This window comes from Aspergillus heteromorphus, assembly GCF_003184545.1.
Source record: "Aspergillus heteromorphus CBS 117.55 chromosome Unknown BO70scaffold_30, whole genome shotgun sequence".
NCBI lineage: Eukaryota > Fungi > Ascomycota > Eurotiomycetes > Eurotiales > Aspergillaceae > Aspergillus > Aspergillus heteromorphus.
Window position 1 is genome coordinate 347,953 of NW_020290435.1, and position 15,349 is coordinate 363,301.

The 15,349-nt window shown below is 53.8% G+C and overlaps 4 protein-coding genes across 4 annotated transcripts; 1 reads left to right on the forward strand and 3 right to left on the reverse strand.

Moving 5' to 3' along the window:
• The first annotated feature begins 3,285 nt into the window (after positions 1 to 3,285).
• On the forward strand, positions 3,286 to 5,534 carry BO70DRAFT_365439 (M14 family metallopeptidase). Its single transcript, XM_025544065.1, has 2 exons — positions 3,286 to 3,821; positions 3,888 to 5,534. Exons 1-2 carry the CDS (start codon positions 3,411 to 3,413, stop codon positions 5,259 to 5,261), a joined length of 1,785 nt encoding a protein of 594 aa, XP_025395985.1. The 5' UTR covers positions 3,286 to 3,410; the 3' UTR covers positions 5,262 to 5,534.
• A 795-nt stretch (positions 5,535 to 6,329) lies between these two features.
• BO70DRAFT_382292 (dicarboxylic amino acid permease agtA) lies at positions 6,330 to 8,266 on the reverse strand (the record flags this gene model as incomplete). The annotated part of the gene is made up of 4 exons (XM_025545528.1): positions 6,330 to 7,676; positions 7,747 to 7,914; positions 7,973 to 8,030; positions 8,086 to 8,266. 4 exons carry the CDS (start codon positions 8,264 to 8,266, stop codon positions 6,362 to 6,364), a joined length of 1,722 nt encoding a protein of 573 aa, XP_025395986.1. The 3' UTR covers positions 6,330 to 6,361.
• Positions 8,267 to 9,087: 821 nt separating this feature from the next.
• BO70DRAFT_321888 (P-loop containing nucleoside triphosphate hydrolase protein) lies at positions 9,088 to 13,486 on the reverse strand. Its single transcript, XM_025540534.1, has 3 exons — positions 13,386 to 13,486; positions 10,628 to 13,332; positions 9,088 to 10,576 (listed from the first exon to the last, which is right to left on the reverse strand). Exons 2-3 carry the CDS (start codon positions 13,036 to 13,038, stop codon positions 9,253 to 9,255), a joined length of 3,735 nt encoding a protein of 1,244 aa, XP_025395987.1. The 5' UTR covers positions 13,039 to 13,332; positions 13,386 to 13,486; the 3' UTR covers positions 9,088 to 9,252.
• Positions 13,487 to 14,342: 856 nt separating this feature from the next.
• BO70DRAFT_399746 (uncharacterized protein) lies at positions 14,343 to 15,346 on the reverse strand (the record flags this gene model as incomplete). The annotated part of the gene is made up of 2 exons (XM_025546882.1): positions 14,343 to 14,375; positions 14,429 to 15,346. 2 exons carry the CDS (start codon positions 15,344 to 15,346, stop codon positions 14,343 to 14,345), a joined length of 951 nt encoding a protein of 316 aa, XP_025395988.1.
• Positions 15,347 to 15,349: the final 3 nt, after the last annotated feature.

Sequence of the window (15,349 nt, forward strand, 5' to 3'; positions counted from 1 at the left end):
GTCGGTTCCCAGGCGAAAATGTAGCAGTACGAGATAATTGCGAGGGTCGCCAATGGCCGCCGTCACATCGCCAGGCGGATGATATACGGAGGGGTGGGTGCGCGTCGAGAATTGGGGGCGTGGAGAGAAGGACAGGGAGGTGAGGGGAGGGCCAGGCAAACCAGGTTGCAGCTAGAGACGGGTGCAGAGAGTTTTGCAGGACTCCCGAGGGAATGATAAATGACGAAGGAGGGGGGGAGGAATGAAAGAAAAGAAAAGAGACGGACAGGGAAGAGCAGAAAGAAAAAGGAAACCCACGGAGAACGGGGGGGGGGGGGGGGAGAAGAGGGAGGGGGCCAAGCAGATGATGATGTTGCGGTGCTGACGACGGAGGAGGAATCCAGAAATAGTGGAGAGAGAAGAGCGAGAGCGAGTGGGTTGAGTGGCCGGGCCGATACCACCACCTCCTCCTCCTCCTCCTGCATCCTACACGTGCCGCTCGCCTGCCCTGCCTGCCCATTATTTCCAGCCCGTCAGCCCCCTGGTCTATCTAGATGCATATTAACCTTGACGATTATTATTCCCTACAATCTACAGGTCTGGTCGGCTGGTTCGGATGCACTAGAGATGATGCATAGGATGTGCTTCAGATCCGGACCTGCAATCGGGACTGCAGGCCGTCGGGGGGTTTCCAGTGTTTCCAGTGGGCGGTTTCTATGTTTAACTTCACCCCCAGACGAGCCCCTACCCCGATCCTGAGGATGGTGACTAACGAGATGTGGCTGTATCCAGATATAAAAATGGATATAGGGGGGTGGTGTCCTCATCGCCGTGCCCCTTGGAGTTAAACACACAAACACCTCTTACTACCGGAGGTATGTACCTGGTTCCGCCCTGCCTCCCATCAACGAAGGGAATGAGGATCTGGTCCAGACGGGTTTCATCCCGACCGAGGGACAGGCAACTTTCTGGGGAGGGTTGGATGATTGTGTCATAGGCGCACTTTGACCATATTGCGCTCTGCTATAGCAGCAGCCGGCAGAAAGAAAAGAAAGGGACTGGCTGGTTTTGGGCCCCCCCACCACGTGACCGCGTTCTGGCCACGTCAGGCCCCAAGGCCTGTCGTCATCTCTCCCTCCGCCCGCCGCCCGCGACGGACCTCGTCCCCTGCCCCAATAATCTTGAAAACTTGATTTGCATCATCGTATTAACCGCACAAAGCCGGGTGGTCTCGCTCTCTGGCCATGCCATGCATGCTGCCGGGCCCTTCCAATTGGACTTGCTCATCGACCTTCGACCTTCATCGACCTTCTCCCCGGCGTCCTGACCCTCCGAACCAGGGTTCACATTAGGAACCGAACCGCATGTTGTGACCCGACCTTTCATTTCCAACGTGGAGTGCTGTTACGTCAAGGGGTTGGGGACTGGGATTTTCTGAAACCCGCCTGGAATGGGGTGCATGGTACGGAGTACTCACTCCGTGCATATAACAAGATCACCGGTCACAGCTGACCATGTTTGCGACAACAACTGGCGATGTCTCCACCCTGGAGGGGCCTGGTGAGGTTCGATCGATCCACAAAATCGACTTCTGCAATCTACTTCTCAACAAACCCATACATACATCAAGGAACAGCACTCATTGAGCTACCACAAAGCTTTCGCGACCGAGAAGGCTGGCTGTTGGTAACGAGAACCTCGGACCATCGGGACAAAGAATGTGAACAGAGTTGCCAATATCCGCGGGATGACGCCAAGCAAACAGAACAACTTTCAAAGCTGGTGACGGAGATAAGGACCTTCCTACAGGGTCCTGCGGTTCCGCGCATTGACGGCGATTTGGGAAGCTACCCCAGTTCCATTGCAATCATGCCTTCCATTCTCACTCGCGCTGGCACCAACTTCCTGCTTCCGAGCCATGGCAGACCCGGTCTTGACTGCAGGGTTGTCGGTGCGACCGTGTAGAGCGCACTGCGAGGAGAGGTGCGAGCCCATTTTACCCTGGTGACGGCGCCAAATTGCACCCACGTCCTCGTCATCAAACGTGAGTGCAGTTCGAAGGTATCAAATCTGTTGAGCGCGGGTTTCTCTTCCGAGGTGGCACTGGCGCCTGCAACATGCCAAGAGAGGTTCGGGGGTGCGAGCCCTTGTAGACGATTCCAAGAGTAACGTAGAGATCTTTTGCACCCACCCATGGAAGCGGAATTTGATTTACACATGGGACGTGTTGATTTGAGATCCTTGGTGCAGGTGAAGGTTGGCTGCAAATTTATCGAGATCCTTGGCCCCTCTGGCGTGGAAGCATGGCAGTGTCTGCCAAGCACGGAGCTATGCACCTCCCTCTCTATGAAAAGTCCTCGTAGTTGAGATAGAAACAGTGCCTAGTAGTGGTCAGTAGGCTCGAGCTGTTAAGTACTTGGCACATAGTCGGAGTTTTTATTTATAGATGATGGAAATATAGGATCGCTTGACAACTATCTTACTTGTCAATATATATATTCATTTCCTAACGTCCACTTAACACTACAAAAGAAGGAACCAATAAGCCATCAATAGCTATGGCAGCTGATAGGTTATAAACATAAATTTTCTGGAGTATCTACTCTGTAGCAGTACAGTTATTCGCCGACAGTTGCTGTTGAAACCAGAGACAGCAGACTGGCAGCGTCGACCTTTCCCAAAGCGGGAAGGCAAGCTGGGCGGGCCCACCGGGGCGTGACAGGACACCATCCCCAAAGCGGCTAGCCCCAGGGCTGTCCCTGGACGCGGACTAACCGGAGGCGGCCTAGCTGCCGAGCCATCATGGAAGCTGCATCAGCCATGATCCATCAGAGCTTGAAAGTCCCGCCACCAGACGCAATTAGGCTAATGATCTCATGAGCTATCGACAGCTCAATCTCCTCTATCTACTCCGTACTATCCCTCGGCATCTCTGTGCCGGCTGCGATGCCATGTGCCTGCAAGTGATAAGTGATGTGTGTGACAGGTGACGATCAGCCTTATCCGGCCGGGTGCGGCGCCAGATACTCGACCAGGGCCACTACACGTGTCTGATCTGTATATACATAGTGCACAGTAGGTAGTGCGATGGAAGCCGGCCAACGCTCAGTATATCCCACTCTGTAGAGCAATGGCAGCGGCCCAAGAGGGTGGAGTTACATCGCGTCGTGGGCGGAATGCCCGATGCCGGATGCGCCATATGTTGCTGCCTGAGGCACTCGCGCCGCACAGCCCGCCTCCACCTTCCCGTCGCGGTTTCTCTCCTCTCTCTTCCTCTTTCTCCTCACTGCTTCTGCTTCTGCTTCTGCTCCCCCTCCCTCTCCTCTCATCCCCTCTTCGATCCCTCGTGTCGTTATCCCGCTCTTCTTTCCCATCAGCTGGGAGGAAATGACACGATAGCTCGCACACATTGGGGATTTTCTGCATTCATAATGCGTCATCTCTTATCACTGCTCCTGCTTCTGGTCGCATCGGCCGTGCTGGTATCCGCCGTCCCCGCTGGCTCCAGCATCACTCCACCGCCGCCCCCCCAACCCGTCCACCTCTTGTCGTCGCAGCCCTCCGACCACCGACGGCCATGGACTCGACTCCGGGACTGGGTCATCGAGTCCATCTGGGGAATCGACCAACCCGCCGCCCATCGTTTCCCAAACACTGATTCCCCGCGCGGTCGCTCTTCGCCATCCCGGATCCTGGCGCGCTACGGCAGCGACGTCGTGCTACGGTTCAACCTGCGCAACGAAGATGAGGCGGAAGCATTGGCCCAGGCGGCCGATATTCTTTTTCTGGATGTCTGGGCATCGACACCAGCCTTCGTGGACATTCGTCTGGCGGAGGAAGTCGTGAGTGACCCATTGCGATAGGCATCCGTCTGACTCATGACTGATCCACATTGGTAACCCTGCTAGATTCCTTCCCTATTGGGCCTACTACCCAAATCCCTGCAAACTGCGTACACTCCGCTCATGGACAATCTGGCGGAGATGATTTATACTTCGTATCCTCCGCGAAAACCGGTAGGGCTGGAAGGGCAGGCCGGCTTTGTGCCCTCGGGCCGAACCTCGGCCCATATGGGCGACCTCTTCTTCCACGAGTATCAACCCCTCGCGGTCATCGTACCCTGGATGCGATTGCTGGCATCGATGTTCCCATCTCATGTGCGTTTCATCAACGTCGGAATCTCCTACGAGGGTCGCGAGATTCCCGCGCTCAGACTTGGCGCAGGCGGCCCCGCGGACGCCTCTAAACCCCGTAAGACGATCATCGTAGCCGGTGGCAGCCACGCCCGCGAATGGATCAGCACCTCCACAGTGAACTACGTCATGTACAATCTGATCACCAAGTACGGAAAATCCAAAGCCGTCACCAGCCTCCTGGAAGACTTCGACTGGATCATGATCCCCACGCTCAACCCCGACGGATACGTCTACACCTGGGATGTGGACCGGCTGTGGCGCAAGAACCGCCAGCAGACCAGCCTGCGCTTCTGCCCGGGGATCGACCTCGACCGAGCCTGGAACTTCGAATGGGACGGGGAACGGACCCGCTCGAACCCATGCTCGGAGACGTACGCGGGCGATGAGCCGTTCGAGGGCCTGGAAGCCCAGCAACTTGCTCAGTGGGCCCTCAACGAGACCCGCAACAACCACGCCGAGATCGTCAGCTTCGTTGACCTGCACTCCTACTCGCAGCAAATCCTCTACCCGTTCTCTTTCTCGTGCTCCACGGTCCCACCCACCCTGGAGAGCCTGGAAGAACTTGGTCTCGGCCTCGCGAAGGTCATCCGCTATGCAACCCACGAGATCTACGACGTTTCATCCGCCTGTGAAGGCACCGTCACGGCTGGCGTGAAAGGGGAGCTCGGTCGGTTCTTTCCCATCGGCGGCAGCTCCGGCGGCAGTGCGCTGGATTGGTTCTACCACCGGCTGCACGCGACCTTCTCATACCAGATCAAGCTGCGCGATCGCGGCAGCTACGGGTTCCTGCTTCCGGCCCAATACATCATTCCCACAGGCAAGGAGATCTACAACGTCATTCTCAAGCTGGGGTCCTTCCTGATGAAGGAGGACTCTTTCGACATCGACTGGGAGTCAGAGCTGTACAGCCTGGCCTCGGATCTCCCAGAACCCTCATACGCCGGGCGTAAGAGTGATACACAAACCCAGGGCCCGATTGACCTCGACTATGAGGAATGGGAGATGGTCGACCCTGCAGATGACGACGTTGAAGACGAAGACGAATATGAATATGAACACGACCACTCATTTGAGTTCCGACGCTAGACCGTCGCCTTGTCGCCTTTACTGCCTTGCGCTATATTGATATGATCACCGACCTACCTACCCCGTGAGCTTGCGCGGTTCATACTCACCCGACCTTCCTTCTGTACCACCCTCCCTTGATTGATGACGGCCTGGATGACGATCTTAATGACTAATGATGGGTTTGGCTTGGAAGTTAGGAAATTAAGAACTTACTGTAGTAGGTGGTGAGGCAGTTGGTTAGCTCTGGTAGATAGTGCCTGCCTACTATACATAATTCTTTTGTTATATGCGTTGTCGTATACTTTACTTGTGCTGTGGCACACGCCTACTATATACCCATGTATACAATGTAGGTAGTATTTAGGTAACTACCTAACATGGGCTGATTAATCGTATCTCGAGGTCTTCCAGCTATCTTGCTTCCTTGCTTCCTTGCTTACATGCTTACATGCTTGCTTACCCGCCTACCCCGACAAGTCTGATCATGTCGACGTCGAGCCGAACCACTGCCCACTGCAATTATGCATGCTCAAAGCGAAGCCCTCCCCCCAACCCCCTCAGTCCCTTCTCAAAAGCCCCAGTAGTAGTCAGGTCGATCGGGGTAACAGGGCCTGTGAAGGTGGCGCGCACGTGGCGGTGCCAGTGTTGGATCTGGTCGAGGAGGGGGGGGGGGGAGTGGCGGACGCGGTGGGTAGGCGTTAGGACGTTTAGTACCAGTGCCGGTGCCAGTGCCAGTGCCAGTGCCAGTGCCAGTGGGGGTTATCAAACCCCGACAGCTTCCTGCGCTATGGAGGATCTAACTATTCAACTCGCCAGGGGGCTGTTGTACCTAGGTAGGTAAGGTATAGTACTAGGGACTACTAGGTAGGTAACTAGTAAGTAGGTAGTAGGTCAATCCGTGTTCATTACCATCTATTAACAACTACCTACTAAAGTTACACGTCCCTGACCATCTACCGGTAACCCACACTCCACCGCCCACAACCCACAACCATGTTAACGGTAGTATAATCAAACATACCCAAACCCTTCTCATAACCCCCCAACCAATTGACTCCCCTCTCTCCTCCCCACCCCGCCTCACCTCACAAATTAAAAAAAAAACAACTACTACTAGATCAAAACAACCATGCCACAAAATTCCGATAAAACCACCCCGCCCCAGCATGCCTCTCCTCCTTCATGGCCTGTCTCCGATAATACGCCTCCTCCTCACGATCGACCTGATCCTTACCAGACCACAAATCGGCCTCAGTGGGAACCACGCCCTTACACCTGGTGAAGACCTTATACCCAAAGATAAGAAGTAGATAGAGGGGGATACCAAGATAAGCGACGATGAAGGTTTTGTAGTCAAAGTCGCCCCATTTCTCGTTGTGGGTGAAGCAGTCATAGCTCTTGGTGAGGCAAATGATGATGCAGAAGACGAGGGCGATATAGGATCCCGGGGCGCCGAGGGGGGCGCTGTAGGCGAGGTCGGAGAGGGGGACGTTTTGGGCTTTGCGGGCGCGGACGAAGTAGATGTGGGTTACTAGGAGGGAGATCCAGGTCAGGAGGCCAAAGATGGTGACGAGGTCGACGAAGTAGTGGAAGACGGTTTTGGAGTCGGTGGAGACGTTCATGTAGGCGATGCACGCGATGGCGGAGCACAGGAAGAGAGCGTAGATGGGGACGCCGCGGCCGTCTGTTTTGGAAAGGAAGGCGGGGGCTTTGCGTTCGCGGGAGAGACCGTAGATAGTGCGAGTGGCGATGTAAAGGTCTGAGTTGGCGGCGGAGAAGACGAAGAGGAGGATACAGGCGTTGAGGATGTGGGGGAGGACGGGGATGTGGGCGAGCTGGATGGCCACGACGAAGGGGGAGGCAGCCGCGGAGCTGGACTGTTTGGTGGCAAAAATGAGGTCGGGGCTGTTGTAGGGGACGAGGGTGCCGACGAGAAGGACGGAGAGGATGTAGAAGACGACGATGCGGAAGAAGGTGAGCTTGATGGCGCGGGGGATGGTCTTGCGGGGGGCTTCGGCCTCGCCGACGGTGACGCCGACGAGCTCGGTGCCCAGGTAGGCGAAGGTGGCGGAGACCATGGTGGCCCAGAGGGCGTAGAAGCGGCCAGCGGCGCCGTCGTCGATGTAGGTGTTGAAGGCCCCGGGCTTCTTCCAGTAACGAAAGCCCTTGCGGTCGTGGTCGGGCCCGCCGCCGAGCATGAGGATGAATGAGAGGAGGATTATGCCCAGAATGACGATGACCTTGAAGGAAGAAAGCCAGAACTCAAACTCGCCAAAGAAGCGAACCCCAAAGTAGTTGATCGAGACGATGAGAATTAGGAAGATCGTGATCCAGACGCCCGGGTTGACTCGATCCGGATTGACCCAGTAGGAGATGACGAGGGCGCCGGCAGTGAGCTGGTTGGGGGTAACGATAATGTATTTGAACCAATACCTGCGAGATATACAGTCAGCGAGTAGACTAGAGGGCTTAGGTGTGTGTGAGAGAGAGAAGGAATTCATACGTCCAGCCCAGAGCAAACCCAAGTGCCGGATCACAGAACCGCACAGCGTATCCCGTAAAGCCCGAAGCCAGGGGCAGCCATGCAGCCATTTCCCCAAGACCACACATGACCAGATAGACGACAAGGCCGACCACAGAGTAGGATATAAGGATAGAGGCAGGACCGGCCCTGGGATCGAGCTGTCAGCGGTGCGCACACGCGATATTGGATGCCCACGCCCACTTACTTTGCCAGAGCGGACCCCGTTCCAATAATGAGACCCGTCCCAATTGCACCCCCAATGGCTATAAGCCTGTTAGAGGAGTCTGTGCTGCACGTCAGAGATCGGATCGCACATACCGATCATGGTGATATGACGGGCCTTGAGGGCGCGGCGGAGGTCATGGTCGCCCTGGGCCGGCTCGATGTCCGCGTCGGCCGTGAAGAAGTCAGCGACATACTGCCTGTCGGGGGGCTGTTTGCTAATGGACTGTTGTTTCTCGACCAGGCCGTCGGGGGTTTCATGTTCTGGGTTGCTCATTTCTTAACTCCAAGACTCAGAGGCACTGGTGGTGATAAACAAGGTAGGTTATAAGAAGAGGAAAGGAAGAATGCTAGTAGGGGAAGGTCTGCGACAGGAGAAAAATGTTACAGATGAGAGTTGGAGGGGAGGCTGACATGGAGGAGGGATGTTCCCCGCTGGGGTGAATGAGGAAGGAGGGCGAGGACTGCCCTGCGCTGTCAGCCACTCGACCCTGACCGGATCAGACCCGACCAGACGGCAAAACAGGGTCACCAGGCTGCAGAGTCACACCGGAGAGTTCCAGCCATCAGCCATTTCGGAGTGAGGACTCGGAGGTTTCCAACTGACAGCTGCAGGACGGGGGGTCTGCCATTGGCCCGGTTGACCATGGCTCATGCGCATCGCAGCGGACGGGCTTGGCGTGGTCAAGACAAGGCTCGATTTAGCCAACTACCAGACTACGTACTACTATAATACTCCTCAGCCCTGACAGCAGAACACCCATGGATCCAGCCACCGGCAGCCAGATGAGGCCTATCATGTGGTTGGCTCTGGCGTGGATGGCGCCATTGCGGTGTCTTCCCCACGGGGTATCCCGGGGCCCTCGGCGGGGCCGAGAGTTAGGTAACAGATACCTCCCCGCCAGCCCCGCCAAGCTCGCCAAGAGCCCTTATCAGTTGCGTCCACATGCCCAGAGTCGGTAGAGTTTCTGTATGGCTGGGTCGGGAGGGGAAGTACTACCTCAGTCAGGCCCTCATCCATTGTTCCAGCTTATAGCCGCGACCAGGTGATTCTACAAAAGTAGGTAACAGCAACTCAAATTGGAAATTATCGGCGGTCTACATGTAAATCTAAAAATGAACAAGGGGGTGGGGGAGGGGGGGATTCGATTGCATCGCATACACGAGCGCAATGCTAAAAAAACACAATCATCTCGTTGGTCCTGACACCATCATTATCATAGGTATGACCCCCAAACAGATGTTTCATCCAACAACCTCTAGCTAGGGCGATGTGTCGCTACTCCCGACTCCCCCGATAGTGTCAGTCAAAAACTCACGATCCTCACTACTCTGGACAAGATCGTAGAAAAGCCCCTGGCCGCTCAAGAGCTCAGCCGGCGTGCCATTCTCAGCGACCTCTCCGCCACGCAGAACCAAGATCTGGTCGAAAGATGCGATTGTCCGCAAGCGATGCGCGACCACGATCAAGGTCCCGTGAAACTGGCTCCGGATGGTCTCCTGGATCAACAGGTCTGTTTTGTTGTCCACAGCCGACGTCGCCTCATCCAGAATGATGATCTTCGGGTTCTTTATCAGGATGCGAGCCAGGCAGAGCAGTTGGCGCTGACCTTGGGACATGTTGGCCCCACCTGCGCTGATCGGGGAGTTTAGGGTGAACAGACCCGATTCCTCGTCCTCGCGGCTCTCCGCCAGCAGCTTGACGCGTCGTAGAGCCTCCTCTAGCTTGTCAGTCGGGACCTGCCCGAAGGGGTCGAGGTTGGACCGCAGGGTTCCTGAGAATAGGACGGGATCTTGGGGGATGAACGCGATTCGGGACCGCAAGGTTTGGATCTTGACGGTGGCGATGTCGATGCCGTCGACCAAGATGGATCCGGCTTGAGGCTCCACCAGTCGCAGAAGGGCCAGTGTCAGTGAGGACTTACCGGCTCCGGTCCGACCGACGATTCCAATCCGTTTGCCTCCTTCCACGCGGAAGGACACGTCTTTCAGGACGAGGGGAAGATCAGCCGAGTAGGCAACGTTGAGGTCCTGGACTTCAACCTTCCCTTGCGATGGCCAGTCTTTGGGGACCTCTTCACCGTCTTGCCTCTCTGGTTCGAGTTCTGAATATGCGATCATATTCCCGGCCGCGCCCATGTAGGTTTCCAGCATGCCGAGGTTGTTGATTCCGAGGAACACGGCACGGGAGAACCCCATAGAAAAACTGAGAGAGAACCCAACCAGAGAAGCATCGATGAGGGACGTAGAGGTCAGAAGAACAATCCCCGTGCCGGTGGTAAATATAATGCTGGCAAGAGACAACTGGAGACCCATCCAACGACTGAACATCTGGAAGTGTCGTCGTGCAGATGACAGCCGATCAAGACGCTCGTGCATCTGATCCGCTAGCCAGTCTGCGGCCCCAAATGCTCGGATCGTCGAGACTCCCGCCGCAGAGGATGTGAAATGCTCGAAAATATCGGCCGTGGGCTCTGCGTCGGCGCGCTTCACCGTGGTGCGTGCTTTGATGTAGCGCTGACCGACTCGAACACACCGGTAAAGGAGAGTCACGGTCAAGACGCTCGTATATTTGGATGTATACAACCTGCAGATACTTAGCATAAGTCCGCGAATGGACGATAGAAATTTGTCTCACCCAATGAACGCAATTACTAGGACCTGAACGATACAGTCGGCAAAGTCAGACATAACGACGAGAACATTATCGTCCACGTTCCTGGCATCCACAGTAAATCGTCCCAGTATCTCCCCGATGGGTGTGCTGTCAAGCCAGAGGAGGGGCATTCGGAGGATTTTGTACGTAACTTTGCGCAGTAAGTGCTTAGACGCGCGCAACGACCCCGCAAACCTATGCAGATTGAAAAGAAACTCGAGCACAACGGCCAGGAGCAAAGTTAACAGATAGAGATACAGATAATGCTGTAATCCGCCATCCACACTTGCATCGCGGGGTGTACATTCCTTGGGACGTGCTGAATTGATGCGTCCCATGGTCCGTTTCGACAGGGAGTTCAATAATTGCTTCGCGATTAGGCCTAGGACATATAATACCGTGAATCCGACACCGCCTGCAGCTGCAAAGTAGCTCTTATACACATTCAAGTCTGTCCGCGCGTCGGACCTTTTCGCCTTTGTCTTGGGGCCAGCACTTTTCTTCGGCTTTTCATTAATAGGTGTAGGTTCAATAACGGCAGGTTCAATAGCCAACTCTGATTCAACTACCTCCCATTTCCCTTCAATGGAGTCTGTACCGCCTGCAGAGTTGATGGTGTTGTTTTCAATATGGACAATATATCTTGTCGCCGGTAGACACAAAGAGACCTGATGTGTCGCGAGAATCCGTGTGCGCCCTCGACAAAGCTCTCCGGTCAGTGCGTCGAAGATATCTCTGGACACGTGGGAATCCAAGGCGGAGAATATATCGTCCAGCACCAATAACTGTGCACTCGAGTATATGGCCCTTGCGAAAGAGAGTCTCGCGCGTTGACCTCCACTGAGCTTGACGCCGCGTAGACCAATCTGAGTTTCGTCCCCTTTGGGCAAAGCGGCAAGGTCGTGGTTGAGTGCGCATGCTTTCAGCACTTTCTCGTACCGCTCGTTGTCCATAGGGCTTCCAAATAGAATGTTCTCTTTGATAGTGGTATTCTGGAGCCATGGGGTTTGGGACACAAATGCAACAGGCTGTCCATCCGCTACTGATGGTGCATTGATACGACCACGAAGCAGATCGACTTCTCCAAGGATCGCAGCAAGCAACAAGCTCTTTCCACATCCCGTCTTCCCATGTATAACGCTCAGTTCGCCAACAGGGAAGTCGAGATTGATATCTTGGAGAGTGAAGTTGCGCGAAGAGGTAGTCTTTTCTTGATCATTCGGGGCTTTTACTTCATCAGAAGGCCAAGTGACGGATACGTTGTGAAATGAAACATCCCCTGACGGACTGGAATCTAGAATCTTCTCTTGTTCGGGCTTCCTCAGGTATTGCTCCATGCGGTGTGCATTGGACTTAGCGGTGAAGTAATCATGGAAGACAACAGGAAGAAACCCCAAGGTTCCTTCGAGGTGAGGCAAGAGCTCGATCATGGGGAAGATGACGGACGGAGAGATTGATCTCTCCCTGTAGGCGTAGGTGCATATTGAAGCTGCAGCGACAATAAGGGGGGATGCAACACTCCATACCAATCTTATATTCTTGGTAACGAAGCGCTTGCGCAACTGTTTAATCTCTTCCTGTCGAAACGTCTCGAGGCGCTCCTCCCACTGTATCTCCAGGGCCGAGAATTTGATTTGTCGCAGAGCATGCATAGCTTCGTTAATCGCCTTGGTCCTCTTGTCCCGCGCGACTGAAAGATTCTTCTGCGCAATTCGCTCTTGTTTAATGACGAATGTATGTATCGGTATGCTTATCGCGGTGACAATAATAGCCGTTAGAGTACTTTCCCAGCCGAGTAGTTTGATAAGGAACAACAAGGCGAAGAAAAACCTGGAAAGGGACGCGGGTATATAGTGATTGACGGCGGTGAATTTGCTATAGGAAAGAGTGTCCGATGAGATAAGATTGAGGGCTTCAGGCTTGTCAGAAGCAGCCTTGGTTTTCGTTTCCTTTGGGTCTTTTGAATCTTTGGCACGTAGCGCTTTTTGAAAAAGGGCCATGATAAGCTGTGCTCTCACTGGAATTGCCATCTCCGACCACTGTATCCACAGAAGATGATGATCAAGCACCGTATGACATGTAGAAGATACGCCGATTCCGATCAACCAGGCCCAAGCTTCCTGCGTCGAGCCCTGGTGATCCTCTAGGCTTTTTAGCAGTCGCAAAACACAGTAAGGGGAGCCAAAGGTCAGTACTGATCGCACAAACATAATAGACCATTGCTTGACCAGCTCGGCATATCGATCCGCGATCATGCGATTCCACAGGGATGTTTTCGACGCAATTATTAGCAATGGCTGACTCGTCGATCGTGTGCGGTGGCCCAGGGCAGGGAGCTCGTCAACGGCGACATGACATTCAGCCAGGCGGAGGGCACTTTCACACCAGTGCATAGAGTATTTGTGGAATGCCGACAAGCTGTCTTCGAGATCCACTGGCTTTCCCTCCGGCGTGAACAGCTCGGGCCGGCGGGGAAAGAGGATCTGGAGGATAGCCAGCGCAATAGCTGCACCGGTCTGCACCGAAGCCAGTGATAGAGCTAGAAAGGGCTCGCCACCAGTTGAGGCATCTAAAATATTGCAGCCGACAATGAGAACGGATATTAGCGACCCTCTCAGGGCGGCATTATAGATCCTGACAGGATTTTCACTCAGGGAGATATAAAGAGTGTGCAATGAAAGAACCGGCTTCGCGTCGAGTTAGCGCCATTGTATACGAATCTTTCATTTGGAGCACCTACCCACAGGATTTTGATCCAGTTGAGGAGGCCCAATGGATTAGAAACTGAGAACTGCAACTTATATTGAGCGTAGTCGCCGTTTGCAAAAGCAGCACCGAATCCGATTGCCGAAAGAATGGATGCGATCGAGGTCAGAGGTAGAATGCGGTAGTTGTACGCTGCCTCGCTCTGGCTGGAAGCCGTGCCATCCTGATCCGAATACATGCTGCCACTTACAGCACTTACAGGCGGAGTATGTACGGACAATGGTAGGTATATGAAGCGAACGATCAGTTTCGAAGGGGGGGGGGAGAATCAACCCCCAATTTCTCTGGGGAGGGGTTGGGAGGGTAAGGAGGAAGGAGCTTATCAACGGGGATCTTGTGTGGGATGGTGTCATTCCCTTAGCGCTTAGCCCGATCCTGGCCGTCGCCCTAACTCCGCCCGGTCCGCAGCTATCTCCAGCCATGCGGGTGTACTGCCGTTTTTGAACGATCAATACAAGCTTCTCAACCAAGTTCTGGGATATCTTCGCTTGCAGATCTGGTTCAAAGACCTGGAGATGAATACGGTCTAAGATATTCTTTGCCCACGGCTTAGTATTTGTCAAAGTAGTCTCCATTTCGCGCCACGCAATATGAAACTCTTTGCCCTGGAGGGATGGTGGTCTTGACGAGACATCTTGATTGATTTGGATGTTGGAAAAATTTAGAAAGGGTCTAGGTTCGATATGACAAGGGTTGGTATTTGCTATTCCAATTGATGGTTTCTCCTCAGGCTGATATGATGGTTTATTTTACTTCCATTATGTGATCCTTTGCATCTGTGCTCACCGATTCTGCGACATAGACTAAAATGGTTAGATTATGCGCGATCTTGCCAGAGGGGGAGGGATGATAGGGAAAACCTCTTAGATTCCACGACTAAAATCATGTGTTCAGATGCGCACGTAATGGTTGCAAAGACATAATACCCAAATCATGGTTCGTCGACAGACATCGGCTGGCTCCTCTGGGTATCACTTTGTCAGTCTCCCAGCCCCCCAAGGATGTCTAGTCACTTACTTGCTTAGGGACGATCCAGAAAAAGTTTGAGGTTTCCGCAACGATATCCTGTTTATTAGGCGCGTCTGTTTGGAGCCTCTTTACCATCCCCTCAAGTCCATGAATCCATGACGAGTGATCACACATGTTGTGATATTTCATCGGCACGCCATAACTTGTGTCCATGTGAGGAAAGTTAGCTTGCAATTCTTCATCGCGACGCAACCATAGAAGATACTCGTGCTTTGGGTCATATCCTAGACACCTTTTCATCTTCTCTAGAAAGATATCGTACCGAAGATCAAGAAGTCGAGTGGATAGGATTCCCTGCCAGGTATAGAGTTTAGCCGAGGGGTCATTGAATAAACCAATCGAGAATCGCTCAGGGTCACCATGAGTTCCATCATGGCTCACGCGACAGACAGTGATCCCCTGAGAGACCGATATTGGATCTGGCCCGGATTGACTGGCCCATATATCAAGTCTAGCGGCTTCTTCCTCGAGATTGGCATGTTGTTCCTGAGTGCGAGCTTTCTGCCTCCGGTATGTCCGATCCCGATACGCACAGTCGCAGAGGCATTTCAGTGTGTATTCCTGGTCTATGGCATATTTCGTCCGGAGACGTTCGGGAAAATCGTCCATATTGGCGTCAATGAGTCTGATCATCGCTTGACGGTCGGCTTTAGTTCGAGTTGTGCTAAGCTCCATGTCATTGTCGTAGAATATCTCGTGGAGCAGGTCCTGTGTAGCAAGTTTATCCCACTTTTTGTTATGCCAATCTGTGTCTTCCTGAAACCATTGCCAAATCTCCCACTTGTTCAGCATTCTCGTCCCTTGACGTCTGGAGGAAGGGTTGGCCAGTGAGTCTGCTATATCATCCAGTGAGACACTCGTAAATTGCCATTTAATGGAGTCAAGATCATGCTCACTCAAAGCCATGAC